The sequence below is a fragment of the Aythya fuligula genome, chromosome 13 (genome assembly GCF_009819795.1).
Source record: "Aythya fuligula isolate bAytFul2 chromosome 13, bAytFul2.pri, whole genome shotgun sequence".
Taxonomy (NCBI): Eukaryota; Metazoa; Chordata; class Aves; order Anseriformes; family Anatidae; genus Aythya; species Aythya fuligula.
In genome coordinates, this window is record NC_045571.1 from 18,884,205 (window position 1) to 18,903,670 (window position 19,466).

The following is a 19,466-nucleotide window of genomic DNA, read 5'->3' on the forward strand; positions in this document are numbered from 1 at the left end:
CCCTCAGGTTCGGAAATGCCGCGGCGTTTCTCTCCAAGCCCATGCCTGGAAACAAAGGCGGCCGCCCACTCGCGGGTCGGTAACCAGGGAGAGGCGGCGCGGCTCCCCCGGGCCCGGCTCGTCCTGCTGCTCGGCTCCCTGCTTTGCAGCCGCCTCCCCTTCGTATCCTGCCACCCCCGACTTGCAAAAAAAAAAAAAAAGTAAAAAATAGACGCAGGGAAAACTTTTCTCCCTCAGTCTCCTCACCGGGTAGCAGAGCCCCAGGAGGCTCCGGCGGCGTTCGTGAGGGGAGCTCACGGCGCCCCGGGTCGTGCGGGCGGGCTGAGGGGACGGCGGCTCCCTCAGCTGGGGGCAGCCTCGCTGAGGTGACGGCACCTTTGTGCTTATTGATTTATTGCTTGATTTATTGATTTACTGATTTATTGATTTATTTTTAAATGCCCTCCTGCTCTCCGAGGCCTTCGCTCCTTCTCCCCCAGCCTCACACAGCCCCCTCAGGTGCTGCCCGCCCCCCACCATGAGGCGGGACGGCGGCTCCCTCAGCCGGGGGGCAGCCTCGCTGCGTTGAGGCGACGGCAGCTTTGCGCTTATTTTTTTATTAATTTATTGATTATCCCTTAAACACCCTCCTGCCGCTCTCCCAGGATTTCACCCTTCCTCCCCCAGCCTCACACAGCCCCCAATGCGCTGCCCACGGCGCCCTGCAGACGAACACCCCCCCTCCCCGGTCACCTCCCCTCCCTCCTCTCCTCTCCCCTCCCCGTGTCAGGGATTCTCCGTCCCGCCCTGACGTCACCCCCGTGCGGCGCAGGCCCTGCCCCCGGCGGCCGCCATGTTGGGGGGTGTGCGCGGGGGAGCGCAGCGCGGAGCCGCCCCCGCCGGCCGGCAGCAGCCGCAGCCGTGAGCCCGAGCCCGAGCCCCGCCGCGCTGCGCTGCGTGGGCGGCGGCAGGGGGCTCCGCCGCCTCCCGGCCCCCGCGGAATGCGCAGCGGCACCGCCACCACCACCACCATTACCACTACCACCACCACCACCACCAGCAGCAGCAGCCCCAGCAGCAGCAGCCGGTGGCGGCGGCGGCGGCTCCCCCGGTAGGGAGCAGAGCGGCGGCGGCGGCGCGGCGCGGAGCCGGGCCATGGTGCCGTTCGCTCCGCTGGAGGACGCGGAGGAGCCGGAGCCCCGCCACAAAATGGAGCTGTACGTGAGCGGCGGCGAGGTCAGTGCGGGGCGGGGCGGCGCCGCGGGGGCTCCCCCGTTACAAGGGCACCTGCCCGCCGGACACCGGGAGCCGCCTGCCCACGGAGGGTGCCTCCCGGGGAGCCCCCTCCTCGCTCCCCGGTCCCCTCGGGTAGGGCAGAGCAGAGCAGGGCAGGCGGCCGCGCCCCCCGCGCCGGGGCAGAGCCCGGCCCCGCGGCTTCCTCCGGCGCCCGCGGCCGACGCCACTTCCTCGCGGCCCCGGCGGCGGGGGCGAAGCTGGGGGTGGGGGGGGGGTGCTCGCAGCACGGTGCCTGGGGAGGGGGGGGGAGTGTTGGGGCTGCGTGGTCCCGGGGTGAAAATGCGGCCCCCGAGCTCTTGAGCCGCCCCGGCAAAGTTGCGGGAACTTGTGCGAAATCGCCTCCGTGCCGCCGGGAGCTCGGGCAGGCGGCAGGCACCGGGAGCCGGTTCCTCGCTGCACGCCCCGGGGGGCACCGGGGTGAAGGCTCCGGGGCACCGCTCGGTGCCTGCCTCTGCCCCTAAGGCGGTGCCGAGCAGGCGGCTGCTGGTGCTGCGGTGCCGGGTTGTAGCTCCGCAGGAGCACCGAAACTTTTCCCCGGCTGAATCGCAAGCCGGTGCCGGTAGGTGTGACAAAAAGGGGGAGGCTGCACCTCGGTGCGTTTAGACGCGCAGGAGATGTTATCGAAATAAAGCTGCTGGGAACTGGTCGGACTCGCTTGCTGGGATGCGGTGGGGTTCGCTTATCGGGAGCGGAGAAGGCTGCAGCAGATTCGTCTCCGTGTACAAAGTGCGCCCAGTTGGCCTACCTGCACGTTTGGGGATGAATGGAAATAATCGCCAGCGAAGGATCTTGGTGAAGTTTACTCCTGATAACGTCGATGCGTACACGTAAAGGAAACATACAGTAGTTCACAATAGGAATAAATCCCTGGGATTTCAAACTCTGTATTTATTTTTATTCTCTGCTGCTGGGTCTACAGAGTGCCACATCCAAGCCCTGTAATTACTGGACATGCATTTCTACACCGTGCCTGCTACACTTTAAGTATCTTAATGGTCTAATACTTAACGCAGTTCATGTACCTTAATAATAGAGAAATCCTAATTACGTTAGTGAAGCTAAAGGTAAGGATTAAAAAGTCAGCAGAAGTATTAAAGCCTATTTGTTGCTATTATGGTTTGTAAAAATAGCACGCTGTACTTAAGGTATGAGGCTTACTGAATGTCTGAGAATGTTCTTGACACCACTGAGCTATTCTTGAAGAGTATTGTGATATGGTAGGGTTTAAAACACACAGTTAAAGTGTTGCAGTTGAAATGTAAAACTTTGTGGTTGCTGCACAGCTCACAGTATTTTTTGGCTGGGCAAACACCCCTCTGCAAATGGCTCGTGCTACTTTCAGTGTCTTGTGTTCATGCTGCTCCCGTGTACGGTCTCTGCCATAAATACTGTATTGACAGCAGGATTGGCAGGAGGACCTGTGATAGCTCCAGCACTGCAAAGCTCAGACAGGTGGTTCTGCTGACTGTGGTGACGTCCGAGTTATCTTCAACGCCTCCGTGGGTGTTTGTGAAGAGCCGGGAGCTTGGCAATGCGTTCCTGTAGGAGCCTGGCTTCGCAGTCCTGCTTACCCAGCCAAGGTGGTGTGGGGCAATGGATGGATGTCCAGAACAGCCCTGTTAGCAACAGTTGCTCTTCAAATTGCGCTTTCCTCAAGCCCCTACAGGAATTGCTTACCTAATGGTGTCTGCATAAACCTGTTTCAGTTGTGCTCTGATTAAAATGAGACATCACATTTGTTATGTCCTTGTTACATTTGGTTAGCAGCCTTTAAAACTTCATTTATACCAAAAACAGTTCCTTCAGGTTGCCTGTGAAGTTCCCAAATTGCATTAGCAAATACTATTGTCGTAACACTTCATCTAAGTGGAGTTAGGAGAGATGTAGTATTCATTGGGAATTTTACATTCAGTTGGTTTAGGGGATCTAGGGGGGTGGTTTAGTTTAGATTCTTCACTTAACATTTATAGAATGAATTATTGCTTATAATACTTAATGTAATCCTGTGTTTACGATCTGATAGGTCTAGGTGACCTTGCGCTTGCAGGAACTATGGTCGACTAAGAGATGGTCTTCTGTTTTAAAGACTAAATTATTTGCACTTACTAGAGCTCTTGTCCATTAGTTGTACCACAGGAGGAAAAATTGGCGAAACAATTCTCTCTGAGGAATCTGCTTGTTGGCTAAATTTAGAATTACATTATTAGAAATAAGTGCATTTCCAGTGAAGTAGCACTTGTGTCGACTTGATGAACTAAAGCAGTTGGCAAAGGAAGAATGCAATCTTGAAGGTAGGAAACAAACTTTCATGCTTGAAGGCATAAAAACAACATGAACTTCTGGAGGAAGTTTAGAATTGAATTATTTTGTGCTTTTTCATGTTGGGCTGCTTTTGAAGTGCTGAGGATTTGATTTTGAACTGTGCGCCACGAAGTTTTTTTGTCTATTCTTGTGTTCCTATGACAGTGTCACTTCTGAAACAGTTCTGTGGCTATGGGAATTCCTTAAGCATATGTAAAAGGTTTAGTGTCATGCAGTTTAAGCTTCAGATATCAGTGAACTTCTTTCCTTTGAAATACAGGATTAAAAAGTAGTTTCATTGTCAAAAATAGATACAATAGAGGTATTGATTATAAACAAATGTAGCAGATCAGTAAAATGACTGCAATCTACAAAGAAACAGAATACTTGTTAACACTTTATTCACCAAGCTAACAAAATGCCAAAATACTCAGAAATGGGCAGAATACAGGACTTCTGGGGTTTTCTGCTCACTTAATAGAAGTGGTATTGCACGCGTTTAAAGTAAGAACTGCACTTGCCTTAGCAAGTGTATGCTGTTCACAATATTAATAGTGTGAATTGCATAAATGCAACTTCATACTCATTTATTTGTTAAATAAGTACTTCAGAAACTGATTGCTTAACTGGCTGTAAGTGACACGGAGGATAAGGCTGGAACAGCAAAGTGACTGGAAATGGAAGTATTCAGCTAGAAAGCTGAGCTGTGTTGAAAGTTGCAGCCTTCAAAAAGACGTGCTCCTAAGTGGAGCGTTGCTGTTGTTGTACATAGTCTGTCCACACCAATTTAAGTAAATACATCTTTGATTTGGGTCCATCCTTTCAAGCATGTTATGATCCTGGTCCGTCAAAGGCCACTGAATTTTGTCAGTGTTAGGAGTTGCATAACTCCTTTGTGAGTAATTACTGGCAGTGACGTGGATGACTCAGCTACCTAGTTCTGTGCATCTCTGAAAATTTCCACAATTAGGCAGTGCTATGCCAAGAAAAAAACAAGTACTAGTTGCACAGAACTTGCGAATTGAGGGCCCTCTTCCATTGCAGCCATGTTCACTTTTCATAAAGACAAGAACAAGGTGCCTTAAAAAGGGGGGATGAAATGGGGGAGTAAGCACATTAATTCTCTTAGATGGAAAAAAAATGGATGTCTTTATGCACTGGAAGGTGCTGCAATAGAGTAACTGTTTTGATATATCACTTTTGAAGATAGTTGTGGAGTTCTGAGTCTCTGGAAGAGCCAGGGCTCTGCTGAGGCAGCTCATCTCGCTGCTTTGGAGAAACTGCCCAGTGACTCTAGAAGAAGTGTGTCGTTTCTTACCTCCTGATGTACAGAAGTTCAACATGTGTGTGGATGTAGTTCTTTATTACATTAGGAATAAGATGAAGTACATTGTTTTCATCAGTTTTCAGCCTTATCTGTCACAAAAGAGGACTCTGAGGCTGCTTTACGTGCGTTCGTTGTGGAGCTTCATGCCTCTCCCTGGCAGGCAGCACCTTCGGTCCTCATGGATCCCGGTGTTCACGGCCACGTTTGTGGCTTGTCTGTAACTGATGGGAGATGTGTAGCTCTCCATCTGATAATGGAAAGGATCAAAATGTTTGCTTAATCACTAATTAAGTGCTACTGAAGGTCTGTTAGCCTATTTGAGTGTATATTTTCTTTGCCACAGGAAAACAAGTTCGTAACTTTCCCTAGAAATTGATGAGGGCCTTAGGAACTCTTCTAAAGGTGGATGTCTCTATCTCCCTCTCCTATCTGATCCATTTAAAGTAGGTGTGAGGGAATTTCCTGGCCTGGTCTCATGAGAGGAGCTGAGCTCAGCAGCGGGGTCTGAGCAGCGAGGGGCTGGGCAGGAGGTCCTGCAGTGCCCGGGCCCTGTGCACCTGTGGGGCCTGGAGCTGACACAGAGACTTTTAGACGTTGTTTTAAAATCAAATCTCTGCCTGTTGAGGTGTGCACAGAAAACCAAAGTTTCTTAGTCCAGTCTCAGGAAACACGATTCAGTAGGCCAATGTGTGGTTAATTAAATTAATGATGCAAACTGTCTGCAGATGTGATTTGAAATAAAAGAGGAACAAACGTGGGCATCTTAACACACTTTTTTTCCCACAAAGTTATTTTTCAAAGTCTTTGGAATAAGGGGCTCCTAACGTAAGCTCATGCTCTTAACATTTTGAAATAGGTTTTTGAAGAAATACTTCTGTAAATAGGAAGCAAACTGGTTTGTCTTGTGCTCGCTTGGGAGAACCGAGAGGGGTTGGTCTGGCTGTAGCTGCGGTATCAGCAAATCAGGGCAGTGAGGGAGAAACCTGGGAGGTGCAGACACTGCTGTTGATCCATACATAAAGCTGAACCTGTCTGAAGCCAGGCTAGGTTATACATGATGAGTAACACATTCTTACTTCTGTTAATAAAATTCCTGGGTCTGCTTTCTTCCTCCTTTTTACCTCTGTTTGAATGCTGAAATGAAGATGTTTAAAAACAGGACAGAGCGAACCCACTTGACTTTCTCTACTGTTTTTCCTTGTAGTGAGGCACATTTACTGACCATTTGTCTGTTTTTTTTTTTTGTTTGTTTGTTTGTTTGTTTTTTTGTCAAACCTATAGACCATCAAACTGTAATGCATTTACCGTGTAAACAGTTAAAACATCATCAATATGTGAAGAAATACCTGTATTTAGATGGTTCTAATCTCTGGTCATTCTGGGATTCCTCTGCTCTGCTGTAATTATCTGAGGAAAAGCATGCGCAATAGTAGTTAAGCCTTTTACTAGCCCACAGAAGCTGTTTAGATATTCTCCCAAGGTAGTATGGTATAGGCCCAGCTAGTCATGGGACCCATTGCAGCTATTTAAATTAGAAGGCAGATTGCACCGTGTTACCTCAGAGAGAGCTTGCCATTGCAGGAGTGGGACTTTTAGCCTGCACCTCTGGAAAAGTAAGTTTCTTACACTCCAGGTTGTCTGATCTCAACTTTGTTCTCATCTTTTTTTATGCATTGTTTTCTGTTAACTTTTATACCGATCAACAGTGCGGAATACTCACTTGAATTTTGAAAATTATTTGGAAAGCATTGCCTCAATGTCTGAGTTTAGTTTGTGTCGTAATGAAAGTTAATATTGAAAATGTTCAGTTAATTATAAAAGTTTAGTGCAGAAGTGCAGAACAGCAGAATGATTCCAGGATGAAAGTCTCCTTCAGAATAATGGTACTTGTTTCCTTTCACCTGTTAGCTATAGGCAGGTGTTCTCTAATTCTCAGTAATAAATTCACTTTCTGGATTCGTGAATATTCACTAAGTAATAACTTAGAAATTAAAGCAGTTCTGTTCTTTATATGTTTGTGTATAAATATTCATAATTAAATCACTAAAGGAGGTCCTAGTTGGCTGCAGAAACAGAAATTTGTACTTTTTCCCGTAAAGCTGGTAATTGAGGGTGTTGTTTTTTTTTTTTATTTGATAGTATAGGGGAGAGAGTGGAAACTTTTAGTTAGTGAAACTTGGCCAATATAAGTAACTGGGCAGAAGAGTAGTGATTTGCTTTTTGTCATTGATTCTTTTTTAACTGAATAGTTAACATTTTTATATATTTATTTTTTAAAATTGCTAGCCTTTGGGTTGTGATCTGACAGGTGTGTTACTTTCTTAAACAGACTTGCTGACCAGGGTTTGCAAACAAATAAGCCAGAAGTGTAACTGTCTGTGTCTGTCAGGCAATAAAAGTAGATTTATGTGCTTGAACATAAAATTCTTTGGACTAACAACTGGCAGACATCCCAGTTTTTGTAATTGTAGAGAGACTGGACAGGAAAAAAACAAGCAACAATGGGGGGGAAAGTGTATGATAGGAAATTGTTAATTAAGATGACATTTGATTACCTGCCATAAATATCCCATAACTTAGTATATTTGATTTGCCAGAAAGCTGAAAGTATGCTTGCATGGCGTGCTCAGAAACTGCAGAAATCAGATAGCACACTGATTTTTTTGTTCAAAAACTGATTTAAGCCATGATAGCGTTCTTTATCTGATTGTCTGGAGTTGAGCTGGTTTTGGTGTATCTGCAGTTCTTTTGGCTAGTGATGTTGGCTCCAGAGTTTAAATTCAAATAACTAATCTTTGAAAATGTTGACAGCATTTAAAGAAAGAAAAGGCTAAATGTACAATAAATTAATTTCAAGTTTAAGTCCACGAGTGGAGAATTGTATCTTATTTCTGAACACCTAGAGGGGGAACCCTTTTCTTTACTAGTTTTTGGACAGCTTTGGCGGGCTTCACATTGGCTCAGGCTTGAACGCAATCTTACAAAGTTGTGAAAAGAGATCAGGTGGAGGAGGCTGGAGTTCATATCTGGTGTGAATTTTGGCATTGTGCCTTGATGTATTCAATTAATTTTGTACAATACTAAGTATAGTGGGCGTCCCTCCCCACTTATCTAACTTGGAAAAAAAAATATGCAGAAAAGGAAATAAGTTGTGCAGCAAAAGTAGTACATTGGCTTCGGTAGTGCATGTGAGGTTTCTGAATCCAGGGTAATAGGTTAGTGAATTTTGGCCTTGAGGGATTAAGGTGGCAGTGCATGATGTGTGTGCATGACAAGGAAGTGCTAAATATGCCAGCTCTTGTTTAGATGGATGGGTCTTCTGTTACGTGCTCATCCAGACTTGCAGTTAATGCGAACAGTGTGTGTGCTGACTGTGGTTAAAATAAATAGAAAGTGAGAGAAGAGCGAAAGTAACCGAAGCCTCATACTAGTTCCTCCGGTTACTTTCGTCAGTGATGAGAATGTAGTCCAAAAATAAGCGCTAGCATCTTGATACAGGAGTTGGAGAGCTATGTTAGGAAAATCATTCGTTTAGGACTCAGCTCTTAAATGGTGTACTTGAAATCAAGAGTCCTTCTAGAAGAAGCAGTGCAAGTGGTTGAGGGTTTGCTTAGATGACGCAACCACGATGGCATAAACCTGTCCCTGCAGCCCTACTAGTTTGTCTGGTTTTCCCTCCTTAAATAGGGGCATGGTCTGTAAGGCATTTCGAAAGTCTTTGTAATCCTGTGTTTTACCGATTCATGTACCGGTAACCGTACCGTATTTCGGTGTCTTAAGCACGTATTTTAGGTAAATAGGGAAGTACAAGGAAAGAAAGTCGTTACCCAGTCTGAGAACTTGCTTGCTTTAGCTTCTGTTTTCAGGGAAAATGTAGTTGTGAGTTTCCGTATCTTATTTAGTATGTTCTTGTGTGGGATCCGTGCCACGTGAAGGTAGTGATGCTGAGCAATTAACGTATAAACAAATTAGCAATTATCACTAGCAAAATCCGTAATTGCCTTCACCCATTTTATCAGGTATTTCCAGTTTATAATTAATGTTTTGCATGTTGGGACAAAGCATGCCCTTTCTGATTCTTTTTTTTTTTTTTTATCTGTTAAACAGCATTGAATCATTTGTTATTTAAGGAGAGATTGAACTTCATCTATAAATCCAACTCTTCTCTTACTGTGACTATGGGGTTGATATCTTCTTTATACTGTTGGATGAAGTGGGGTGTGTTGTGGCATTCCCATGTAAGAGTGTGCTATTTATTTGCTCCAATGTAAATTGGTTGAATTATGAACTCTGCTTTTTCAAAATTATTGTCTTAATGTTTTGTCTAATGCGTTTTCCATCTTTCCCCTCTTCAGCTAAATGGCCTTAAAATGGCAGATGAGCCTATGGAAGAAGGAGAACCATATTCCTACCATGTAAGTCTCTGATAAACGTTCACTTCAGACACTCATTAGCCTTACTTCCTTATGAAGGGGAAAAAAAAAAGGCATTGCCTGCTATTTAAGTTTCGAACCTGTCACTTTATTTGACCAGATCTGAAGAGGCTCTGTCTCAAAGATGCCTTTGAAAAATGGCCCCTGGATAGGGGCCTGAAGTGGCTTGTTTGGGAAAGTTTGCAACATGAGGCAGTGCTTTAAGGAGAACAGATTCTCTGTGCTGGAGAGAGCATTTACAGATCTCTCTAGCTCAGGTCAACCTCAAACCTCTTATATTTTGTGTGCTTAATGTTTCTCTCTCTACAAAAGCAGAGGTGATAGCTTATTTCTTGTCATATAGTTGCTTACATTCATCTAGAAGATACTTAATACTTGTCCAGTGCCTTGGTAACTTGCATTTTTAGGAAATTCTGAAGATCGGTGTTCTGTTTGCTGGCTAAATCTTGCAATAAACTAAAGGCTAACTTTGTGGTGAAATGCCTGACTTTGGTAAAAACTGGCTATCATTCTTCAGCGCACACCTCTGTATTTTTCAACAGTATCGTGGAAGAGGGTATTGAGTAGATCTTACTGCTTTGTATTGAAATAATAACTTTTGATTAAGTGATTTAGAGACTAAACTCTTGTGAGTTTATGTGATGTGATAGTTGTCTGTTTCCTGGTGTGGAGTAAGTAAATAAACCTTCAGCCTGGTCATCCTCTTCCAGGTAGCAAGGAAAGATGAGCAATGGGTTGTGCCTCGGTCTTTCACTGTACTCGAACCAGAAGGATGTTGCAGAGCTTGTTTGTTGGGTGCTTGGAGCAACATACCACTCAAGCTGTAACTAAGTTAGATGGCAAAAAGCCATAACTGATTGTGGCGTTTCTTTCAGTGCTTTGCCTTCTGTTTAACCTGCTGGGAAGAGTTACCTCATTTGCAAGGTGGATTACTGAGAGCTGGTACCTGAACCCTGCAGTAGATTTGCTGCTCAAAAGCAGAACGTAAAATCAGATAACCAAATTTGCAGTTCATGGAGGCCAAACTAGAAAGGAAAATGAAACTGGCTTACATATCCATGCAACTTTTTACCCGCTCATTCATTGCTGATGATGCAGAGATCTTTTTATACTTCAGCCATACCAATTTCTAGGGCTTTAATGATAGTTAAGTAGCTGAAATTATATAGACATCTTTTGTAAAGGCGAAGCTACTTATAAAATTAACTCATTTAATGCATCTGAAGTTATTCTTTATTTGCATGGAAAACATTTTTCTCCTCAGTCACATTTAGAAATACTGTCTCCGCAGCAACCAAATGTGATGTCACAGGCTAATGACTCAAGGTGGGTGATAAATAGAAGAGCAGATGAACTCCTAAACATCTTTTCTCATGCAAAGGTTCATGGTGTTAAGCAACACAAATTAAGATGTTGAGGTAAAAATGCTTCTAAATACAGCATTTACATACTTCATAGAAAGAATGAGCAGTTAAGATTCTTCTTCCCCATGGCATATAAGGAGAGGAACTGCTGCTTTCTGTCATCAGATGACTTGAAATGCTGGTCTTCTTACCTGCCTTAAATTCCAAGCATGGGAAGCATGTGTTACAAAAAAAAAAAAGTGCATCTTTCATGTAAATACATATATACAGAGTCAGCAAGATGGATGGATGAAATGAAGTTGGGATGCATATATGCTGTATCATTAGTGTATGTCAACTGATTTTGTGAAGAAAGAGGGGAAGTAAGTAGCCTATAGCGTGAATTGAAGAATTGACTTTGTTATCCAGCAGTGACTTGTGTTAATACCTACCTTTGCATGGGAAGCAGGCAGAACAAACAGCCCTTTTCCAGAATATGAAATAGGAGATGTAGGGGAGACTCTCATAGTAACAGCTGCACTACAGTCTGTAAATACATGGAGATGCTGGAGCTCCTTCCATTGCTGGATGAACAAAAGGCAATTAAAGCATAGACAGTTAATGCAGTGTGATGGTTGCCTGTTATTTTTTCATTAGTGTAGTAAGTACGTCCACATCTGGATGATCGGATTTCTTCCTGATCTTCTGTGTAATGTGAGCTAGAGAATTGCATTTAGAAGTGTGTCTATCAAGTCTGATAAAGCTGACTGTAAACTTCTATGCTGGCTCTTAGGCTGCGAGACTTTGTATAGTCACCCTGACCATGACTGTAGTAAGATGTTTTCTGTTAAACCTAACCATTTCATCAAGTGGTCTGTCTGATGTCTTTATCTGTCAGACTCCTTGTTGAAGGAGAGGAATGCACTGCAGGATTTTGTTTTTATTTTTCCTGGTCCGTCTTCACTAAGAAAAGTTTGAGGTGAAGAACTGACGAGAAGATAGGAGAACAGTTAATAATTTGGATACCCTAAAGACCACAAAGTACTGCAAATTGGGTGGGATTTTCTGTTGTCATTGGGTTTTATTTGCTGAGCACAAGAAATTCATTGGTGTTCTTGACAGGGCGAAGGGGTACGGTTCCTCTGCTATGGGCAAGCTCAGGTTGCTGTTGCAGGCCTTAGCATGCAGTTCATAGTTTCAAGAGTGCTTATTTTGACACCTTGGTTGTTTTGCCTCACAGAAGTTTCTCTTACACCATAAGTTTTATAGGCATGCAATACGTAATCTGATGTGTTTTCATCATGAATGGTTGTTTTTTCACAATTTAGCTGTTGTGCCCTACTTTGCTAATCATAGAATCATTAAGGTTGGAAACGACCTCCAAGATCATCTGTTCTAACTGTCCCCAACAAACGATTAGACCAACAGGAAAAAGGCAACTAGATCTCTCCCTGCCTCAGAATTGCCCTCAGCTTTCTGAAGGAGGACTCCACACAGGAGAGTTTCCCTGAGCCTTGCACCTCAGAGCTGCATTTCTTCTGTTGGATGAAAGAATTCTCAGAGTGATTAGGATGACTCATGTATTATTTATGCTCTTCAAACAACGCATGTTCCTTTAGCGACAGTAGTGGATGACCATATTTATTATTTGCTGCTGTGAAAAGCAGTAATTATCTAAAATGATGAAATTCAATTTAGCTTTCATTAAGGCTATTTCAGGAAAGGGAAAGATGAGAAGAGCAATCACTGGGAAAACTAAAGGCAACTAAACCAAAGGTAAAGCATAGAAAGATCACCTCAGACTTGGTTTAAAAATCTGTATATTAATTCCTTTCATGTAAGAAAATTCATGTTTGTTTCAGTTGTAATATTCATGACTAAAGAAAATAAGCATTATTCAATTGGGTGAGAATTTGACTTCAGCTTAGAGTTTGAAAACATGCATTTGTTTCAGAAAGTATGGATGGGAAACTTTCCATTTGAATAGCTTTCTTTTAGGCCTCATTAAAACTTAATTTTTTTTAAAAGGCATTTATATGCAAATCTAATAAGAGTTGATTAATTCTGGACTGTTCACTGTTGTATTTTGTTTGCTTTGAAATAATAGGATGAAGGAAGTGTGAAAGAAATTCCCATTACCCATCATGTGAAAGAAGGATGCGAGAAAGCAGATCCAGCACAGTTTGAACTACTTAAGGTTCTTGGTCAGGGATCGTTTGGAAAGGTAAGACAGCACATCTTGTTTTCATCCGAGGGCCGCTTTCAACCTGCTTTGTCTTACTGATGTTAACACTAATAGGAATACATGTTAATGTTTTACTTCCATTGTAATACTACCAGGACATTTCAGAAATCAAGTTAGGTATAAAGCCAATAATTCAGAGTACAAATAGATGTGCTTATGTGCACTGCCCTGTTTTGGAGGAAGTTACCCTATTTTACTGTTTATTTTTTATTTGTATTTATTTACTTTGCTATAACAGCCTTTCTGGCTTTACCTTTTTAGGAGGAATTGACAGTTACTGGAAAAGCAACATCTTTTTCTAGACCTATCCAGGCATTCAGCCTGGGAAGGGTTAGCTCAAGTATGTTTTTGGGGCAAGAAAGTGCCATAGCTGAGTCACTAGGAACATTTGAGAAGATATTGACAGATGCAACCTTTTTCCAGTCTTGCGCTGGTGCAAAGAGAACACTATTTATAGCAGGACTCCAAATCGTATCAGACCCAGATAGGCAACAGCATCAGTCTCTAGGCAAGAGGGTGAGTCTGTAGCAGCTCTGCAGGAGGTCTGCTATGGAAAGTTCCCCCTTGCTTTGAGCAGGGAGGCATGTTTGTGGTTCATCTCAACTGGTATCTGCAGCTTTGTGGAAACAATGGCACCAACAGCAAAGGATTTTACCACTTGGGTTGTAGAATTAAGTGTGGTTTTTATGCAACAGCTCTGGCATGTTCTGTTTGTTCAGTGCCATGGCTATTTGAAATATAATCGTGGTGTCTTCAGCTGCCTTAAGACTCTTTTGTGCAGTGTCTGGTGAGGAAGTGGAATGAATTTCTCTGTTCAGTACTTGTGCGTCCTCTGCTGTTTAGGTTGATGCTTGGGGGTGCCAGTGGTGTAATAAATACTGGTAGACATTAACAGAGGAGATGATGGTTCATCTTTTAATGATGCTACTTGATCAAGTGTGAATGTTTGATTCTTCCACAGCCCCTGCCTCCCCGCTTTCCCAAATGTGAAAGCTTTATTGATGGAGATACAGAGTTATGATTGTGGTAATTTAGAACTTGAGCTGAAGTAACAATAAAGTAAATAGCCTCGGAAATGTTTAATTTTTATTTTGCTGTATTTGTCAGGTGATCTACAGCTCCAGACACTAAGTGAAAAATTATTTAAATAGGTTATAGAAGAACTGTGGCAACGTTGTGGTAATTTTTTGTAATGTGCCCCTTGCAGTCACATTGCAGAAAGGAAATTAAAAATGTTTCAGGCACTAATTTGAAACACATTTATTAAAACAGTAATCCTAGTGTATATGTAGACAACTTATTTTTTTAAGTTAGTTTGTTAAACTAGATTTTTGCAACACTTGTACCTTTTTTCTTTGCAATCGCCTATACATATTTTTCCAATTTCCTGTTCTTTTGCTGATTTTTTTTTTCTTTTCCTGTTTTGTGGCAGGAACAAACCTCTGTATAGAGTTGAATGAGAAGGGAAAAATAATTTAGACATTAGATTGAGAAACTTTTCCTTATCTGGTGAAGTTGGCTGCCAACTCCCTGTGTGCTGCTTCTCTATAGAGACTTCAGATGCTCCATGCATTTATTCCTCAAACTTTGTCTCACCCTGTCTTGGGGTTCAGCGCACCTGGTATGGACATCTTCACCCTGCCTCAGTTTGTTTCTCACTTTACAGTGCTCAGGCTTCTGGTAGCCATAGGAGCACTGTTGCTCAGAATCCCACCAGCTTGGCAAGACGTCTGTTGCAGAGCTTGTAAAGCCTGGCAGAACTTGGTTCAAGAACCAGCTTTAAGAACCAGATGGTAACTGTTACATCTCTGAACAGGGATGGTTTTATCTAATGTTTGCTGCTTGCTGTTCAAAAGAGAAAACAAACAATGAAGATCAGTAGCTGTTGCCTTCATGAGCCTTGTTTTCTCTCTCTAGTTCTGTACCTCCCAGGCCTTTTCCTTTGGGTTTAGCAAACACAGGGCTTGTTTCCTCTGGCCCAGTATAGTACTGCTGCATCTGTGCAGGGTTTAACACTACTTCACAGAAATAAAAGGTTAAACCTTATGTCTGCTGTTGAGCTTTTCAGTTCAGCCTTTGCTAATGGTCTAAGGCTTCAGCACCCAGTCTGTTGAAGCTGCTCCTTGCTGAGGTGAGTCACTTTGTGGAGCAGGTGTCTGTCTGAATGCATGCTTTACAGCTGAACAACCAACCACTGCATCTCCACAGGGTGTCGAGTTGTGGAGAATTTGGCTGCAAATTTAAGTAGAGGGTGCTAAAGGAGTTTTCACCATGGCGGTTGTTTAGGTCCTTAGTAGTTTGTTTTTGTAGCTGATACATGCATTTATTCAGCATTAAAGCATTAGTACGTGCTTATTAAGGCTTTATTTGTATAATAGATTGTGAGTATATTAACCTACAGATGTCTTCTCATTTGCTCATGTTTGAATTACTGCCCTCCCTATTTGAGCAACAACATCACATAACAGGGGAGCGATACAATAGGTCAGCCGCTGGTCACAGCTTTAACAATAAAAGCCTGTTAACCAGGAAACACCACGACTTCTGATCAGAGCTTACAACAAAAGCCACCCCTCTCCCAGCCCCATCATTGGCAGAGTATGAATTTCTGATTCTAGAATGAAAAAGCTTACTGGTTCACTTTTTTAATTAGTTCTAGATATTTAATCACGTCTAAAGAATTATGTGTAAATATACCTAATATTAAGGAAAGTGTGAGTACAAGGAAGACCAGATGCAATTTCAGGTAGCTCTTGAATGTAAAAACTGTAGTTAAAACAAAACCCTCATAAAAAAAAAATGTTGTTCTTATAACAGCCATTATTAGAAACAGAAGCACATACTAAACAATTCTATGCACTGAAAGACCTAGTAGTTAGAATATTAATCAATGGAGATATGTGTATTCATGCTGCATCATTCTATTTAAGCGTTTCTTAATGTCAAGTTACCACCTATCTCTAAAACTCTGGAAAGGAAAGAGCAGAAAAACCTGTTGGAGTTGCTGTTCCAGAGGGAAGGTGTACTTTCATCACAAATGGTGGTGTTCCATAGCTTTCGTCTTGCCACCCTTACAGAATTCATTAGTATAGCCTCTTATATATTTGAGAGTTAGGTCTTAAACCTCAAAAATCTCTTAGCGTAAGAGGTGGCAGACCAGGCAGTCCTGCTACTGTCGTTCTTCAAGAAAGTAAAGCAAAACCCACATGGTATAAGAGCACTCTACATGTATTTGATGAATACTTACGGTGTTGGCTATAGGAAAGAATGTATACTCTATCTGGCTACTTAAGGGAATGTGGTAGTGTATATACCTTTGATCTGATTAAGGGAATTCTGTCCTTTTTAAAAAAGATGCACATGCTTAGGAAAGAATACCTAAAGGTGTCTGAAACTAGTGTGAAGTTTCCAAATACTTTGTGGTAGTTGTTTATTTTTAGCAGTAATTTTAAAGGTGGCATTTTTCTTACTAGGTCTTCCTCGTACGGAAAATAATTGGTCCTGATGCTGGGCAACTTTATGCAATGAAAGTATTGAAAAAAGCTTCTTTAAAAGGTATGTGTATCTTTTTATTTAAACTTCAGAAAATAGATTTTCAGTGCACCTCTCTTAAATGTTGTTGTCTAAATATTTCTTTTGAGAATAATTTTCATCTTAAAACTTTCTCAGTGATATCAAATCTGGCCAGATAGCTTTAATTATGTAGTAAAATTTACTTTTTCAGAGTTTAAAATTGCATTATTTGTTTCTGTTTATTTTTATTCTACCAGAGCAGATTAATTTAATAAACAATTTTCATTTTGCCTTTTAAGTTAGAACTTTACTGTGGCTAAAACTCAAGTCAGTCATTCTTGTTATAGGTGTGACAGAAAGCTAACTTAGTTCTGGCTTTCAGAAGATGCCTTAATGAAGGCAATTGACTCTGTACAAATGGGGAGCGTTGAGGAGGGAAAAAGTGATCTTAACAGTCAGAACGTTTATATTCAGTGAAATAGTTAATTCTAGTTAAAGAAAAAAGTTGAGGCAAGAAACAAAATACAGTTTTGCTGTCTGAAAATGTGTTTTGTGGAAGACTTACAAAATATTGTAACCTCTTCTAATTTTTACTGCTAAAAAGGTAAAAGTACTGCCTTGGACACTAAAAATTTCCCATATTCTAATTTGTTCCTTTTATATTATAATATATTTTGATACTAGTATTCTTTTTTTTTTCACCAGTTCGGGATAGAGTTCGTACAAAAATGGAGAGAGATATATTAGTAGAAGTAAATCATCCATTTATCGTCAAACTGCACTATGGTTGGTACTTTTTTGTTGGTACAGCTTTTCTTTGCTTGAAACATTGCTGTTCTTGGTAGTGAAGTGGTGTGCTTTAAAACGCAGTTTTCTTTTTAAGTATGATAAAATATGATGGCATATAGTTAACTGGTAAGAAGGACAAGAAAACAAGACCTGCTCAATATTGCTCATGTCCCAATATATGAAACATGGGATGTTTCATACGTGAAATCATATGGTCTGGCTACATGAAAGCATGTGGTCTGGCTGGAAGAATTGTTCTGCCATGATGATGCTCAAGGACCTTCAGAAAGAACCTTAAGTAAAAGAAATCTAGCAGCATTTCTAAAGTAGCCTCTGCAGAATTGCCTGAGGAGTTTAAATGTGCATACCTCTTTCTTTTATAATTGTATTTTAGACTTGGTGTTAGGCTTCCTTGCTACTCCTTTTCATACTGATTCTCTTCATGTGGATGTAGTAGCTTGATGTGTCAGTTGTTGCCTATGGAATTTTGCCTTTAGCATGCAAACGCACATGGTGTGTAATTGCAAATCTGATATTTCTCATGCATATATACAATTTTATTCAGATTAAATTCAGATGAGGGTTTCCTTCTGATGATGGACTGTTAAGCTGTAACACGTTAAGCTGGTCACACTTTTTAAATAGCCCTTCAGCTCAATCAGTCCCCAGGCAACTGCAGCCCACCCCTGGCCAACTTCCCCCAGTTTTGTTGTTCAGCATTAGGACATGAGCTATGGGGTATCCCTTTGGCCAGTGTGGGTCAGCTGCCCTGGCTCTGTCCCCTCCCAGTTGCTTGTGCTGGCAGGCAGTATGAGAGGCTGAGAAGTCCTTGATTCAGCATTAACACTGCTCTGCAACAATTAAAACATGGGTGTGTTATCAGCATTTTTCTCATCCTAAATCGAAAACACAGCACCATGCCAGCTACTAGAAAGAAAATTAAGTATCCCAGCTGAAACCAGGACAACATATTTCTTTTTTAGATTGGGTTCTTTTGAAAGTAAAGATTTCCTGGAAAATTCATAGAAGTTCTGCAGGGTCTTTTAATTTTCATTGAGTGAAAATGAAACACAGTCGCTAATGTACTTGGAGTTTCTCTGTTTGGCAAAGGAGAAATAAAAGAACAGTATTTTAATGATCTTTTATGACTAAGATTGTCTTCTGTGAAGAAGCAAGCAAGTAATCATTCATTAAAATTAGTAACTCATGTACATTTCGTATTGGCTGCTGAACTATGTCAGTTCTAAAACATAAATATTGCATTTCTCTAACATCTCCCTGTTGTAAAAGCATTTAGATCTGTTTTGTAGATCATCTTTGTCATGCACAACTATTGATTTTTTTTTAAAGCCTTTCAGACTGAAGGGAAGCTATATTTAATATTGGATTTTCTCAGGGGAGGAGATGTATTCACACGATTATCCAAAGAGGTAAGTACCTAAAATTTTATCTCAACTCAGTATTTGGCAGGTTTTCTTTGACAGTATAGGTTTCTTTTTTTATAGCTATTTCCACTGTGATTCTTTGAGAAGTTTTTAAGAACTTAGTTGGGTTTTCCTTGCATATTGTAGAATAATGAACTGTAACCTTAAGTGTGTACTGGTTAGTAGCCTGAGCTTTTCTCTGTTATCTACAAAGGCCAGTCCTTTTGTCTAAAAATGTTTTGTTGCTTGGAAACCCAACTGAAGTAAATTAAAATTCATCAAAACTAAAGCAGATGTATAGTTCTTATGCTCACAGTTAGCTTAGGTGCTCTTGGAAACCTGTATCTGTAAGAGGTTTTTGCTGCATTGCAAACTTGGATAATGCTATAATATAAATCCTAATGTTTAATCTCACAAACTGAATGAGCATTTTTAAGACACCCCTCTGCCATCTAATTTTAGTGTGTAACTGGAACTACAATTTTTCATTTCTGTTTTCTTGGGAGAGAATTTCAGAGGAGGGAATATGATGCAGCCTGGCCTTGTTTTTTCTTAAATTTAATATAATAAATATTTGATGGCAAATATCATGACCATCCTTAAGATTTTATTTTCTTTTTGCAAACCTTCCATAAAGCTCTAAATTTTTAACGGCAGATTTCACAACGACTTCAGTTAGAGAGCTTTCCAGTGCTTTCACAAATGTGAATGTTTATTGCTAATGCTTAGGAAAAGATAACCCAGTTTTCTGATTTAAGAAAGAATCTAGCTGATTTGTTCAATCTAGTTTTACTTCAGGAGCAGGTAAAAGCGAAG

At 41.7% G+C, this 19,466-nt stretch overlaps 1 protein-coding gene across 1 annotated transcript in view; it reads left to right on the top strand.

Annotated features, from left to right (window-relative positions):
• The first annotated feature begins 1,100 nt into the window (after positions 1-1,100).
• The window catches only part of RPS6KA6 (ribosomal protein S6 kinase A6), a 41,073-nt gene continuing 22,707 nt past the window's right edge, over positions 1,101-19,466 (top strand). Inside the window, exons 1-6 of the mRNA XM_032196034.1 lie at positions 1,101-1,215; positions 9,259-9,318; positions 12,787-12,903; positions 16,398-16,479; positions 17,143-17,223; positions 18,577-18,656. Coding sequence (XP_032051925.1) covers positions 1,135-1,215; positions 9,259-9,318; positions 12,787-12,903; positions 16,398-16,479; positions 17,143-17,223; positions 18,577-18,656 — 501 coding nt within the window. The 5' untranslated portion in view covers positions 1,101-1,134. The remainder of the gene's footprint in view (positions 1,216-9,258; positions 9,319-12,786; positions 12,904-16,397; positions 16,480-17,142; positions 17,224-18,576; positions 18,657-19,466) is intronic.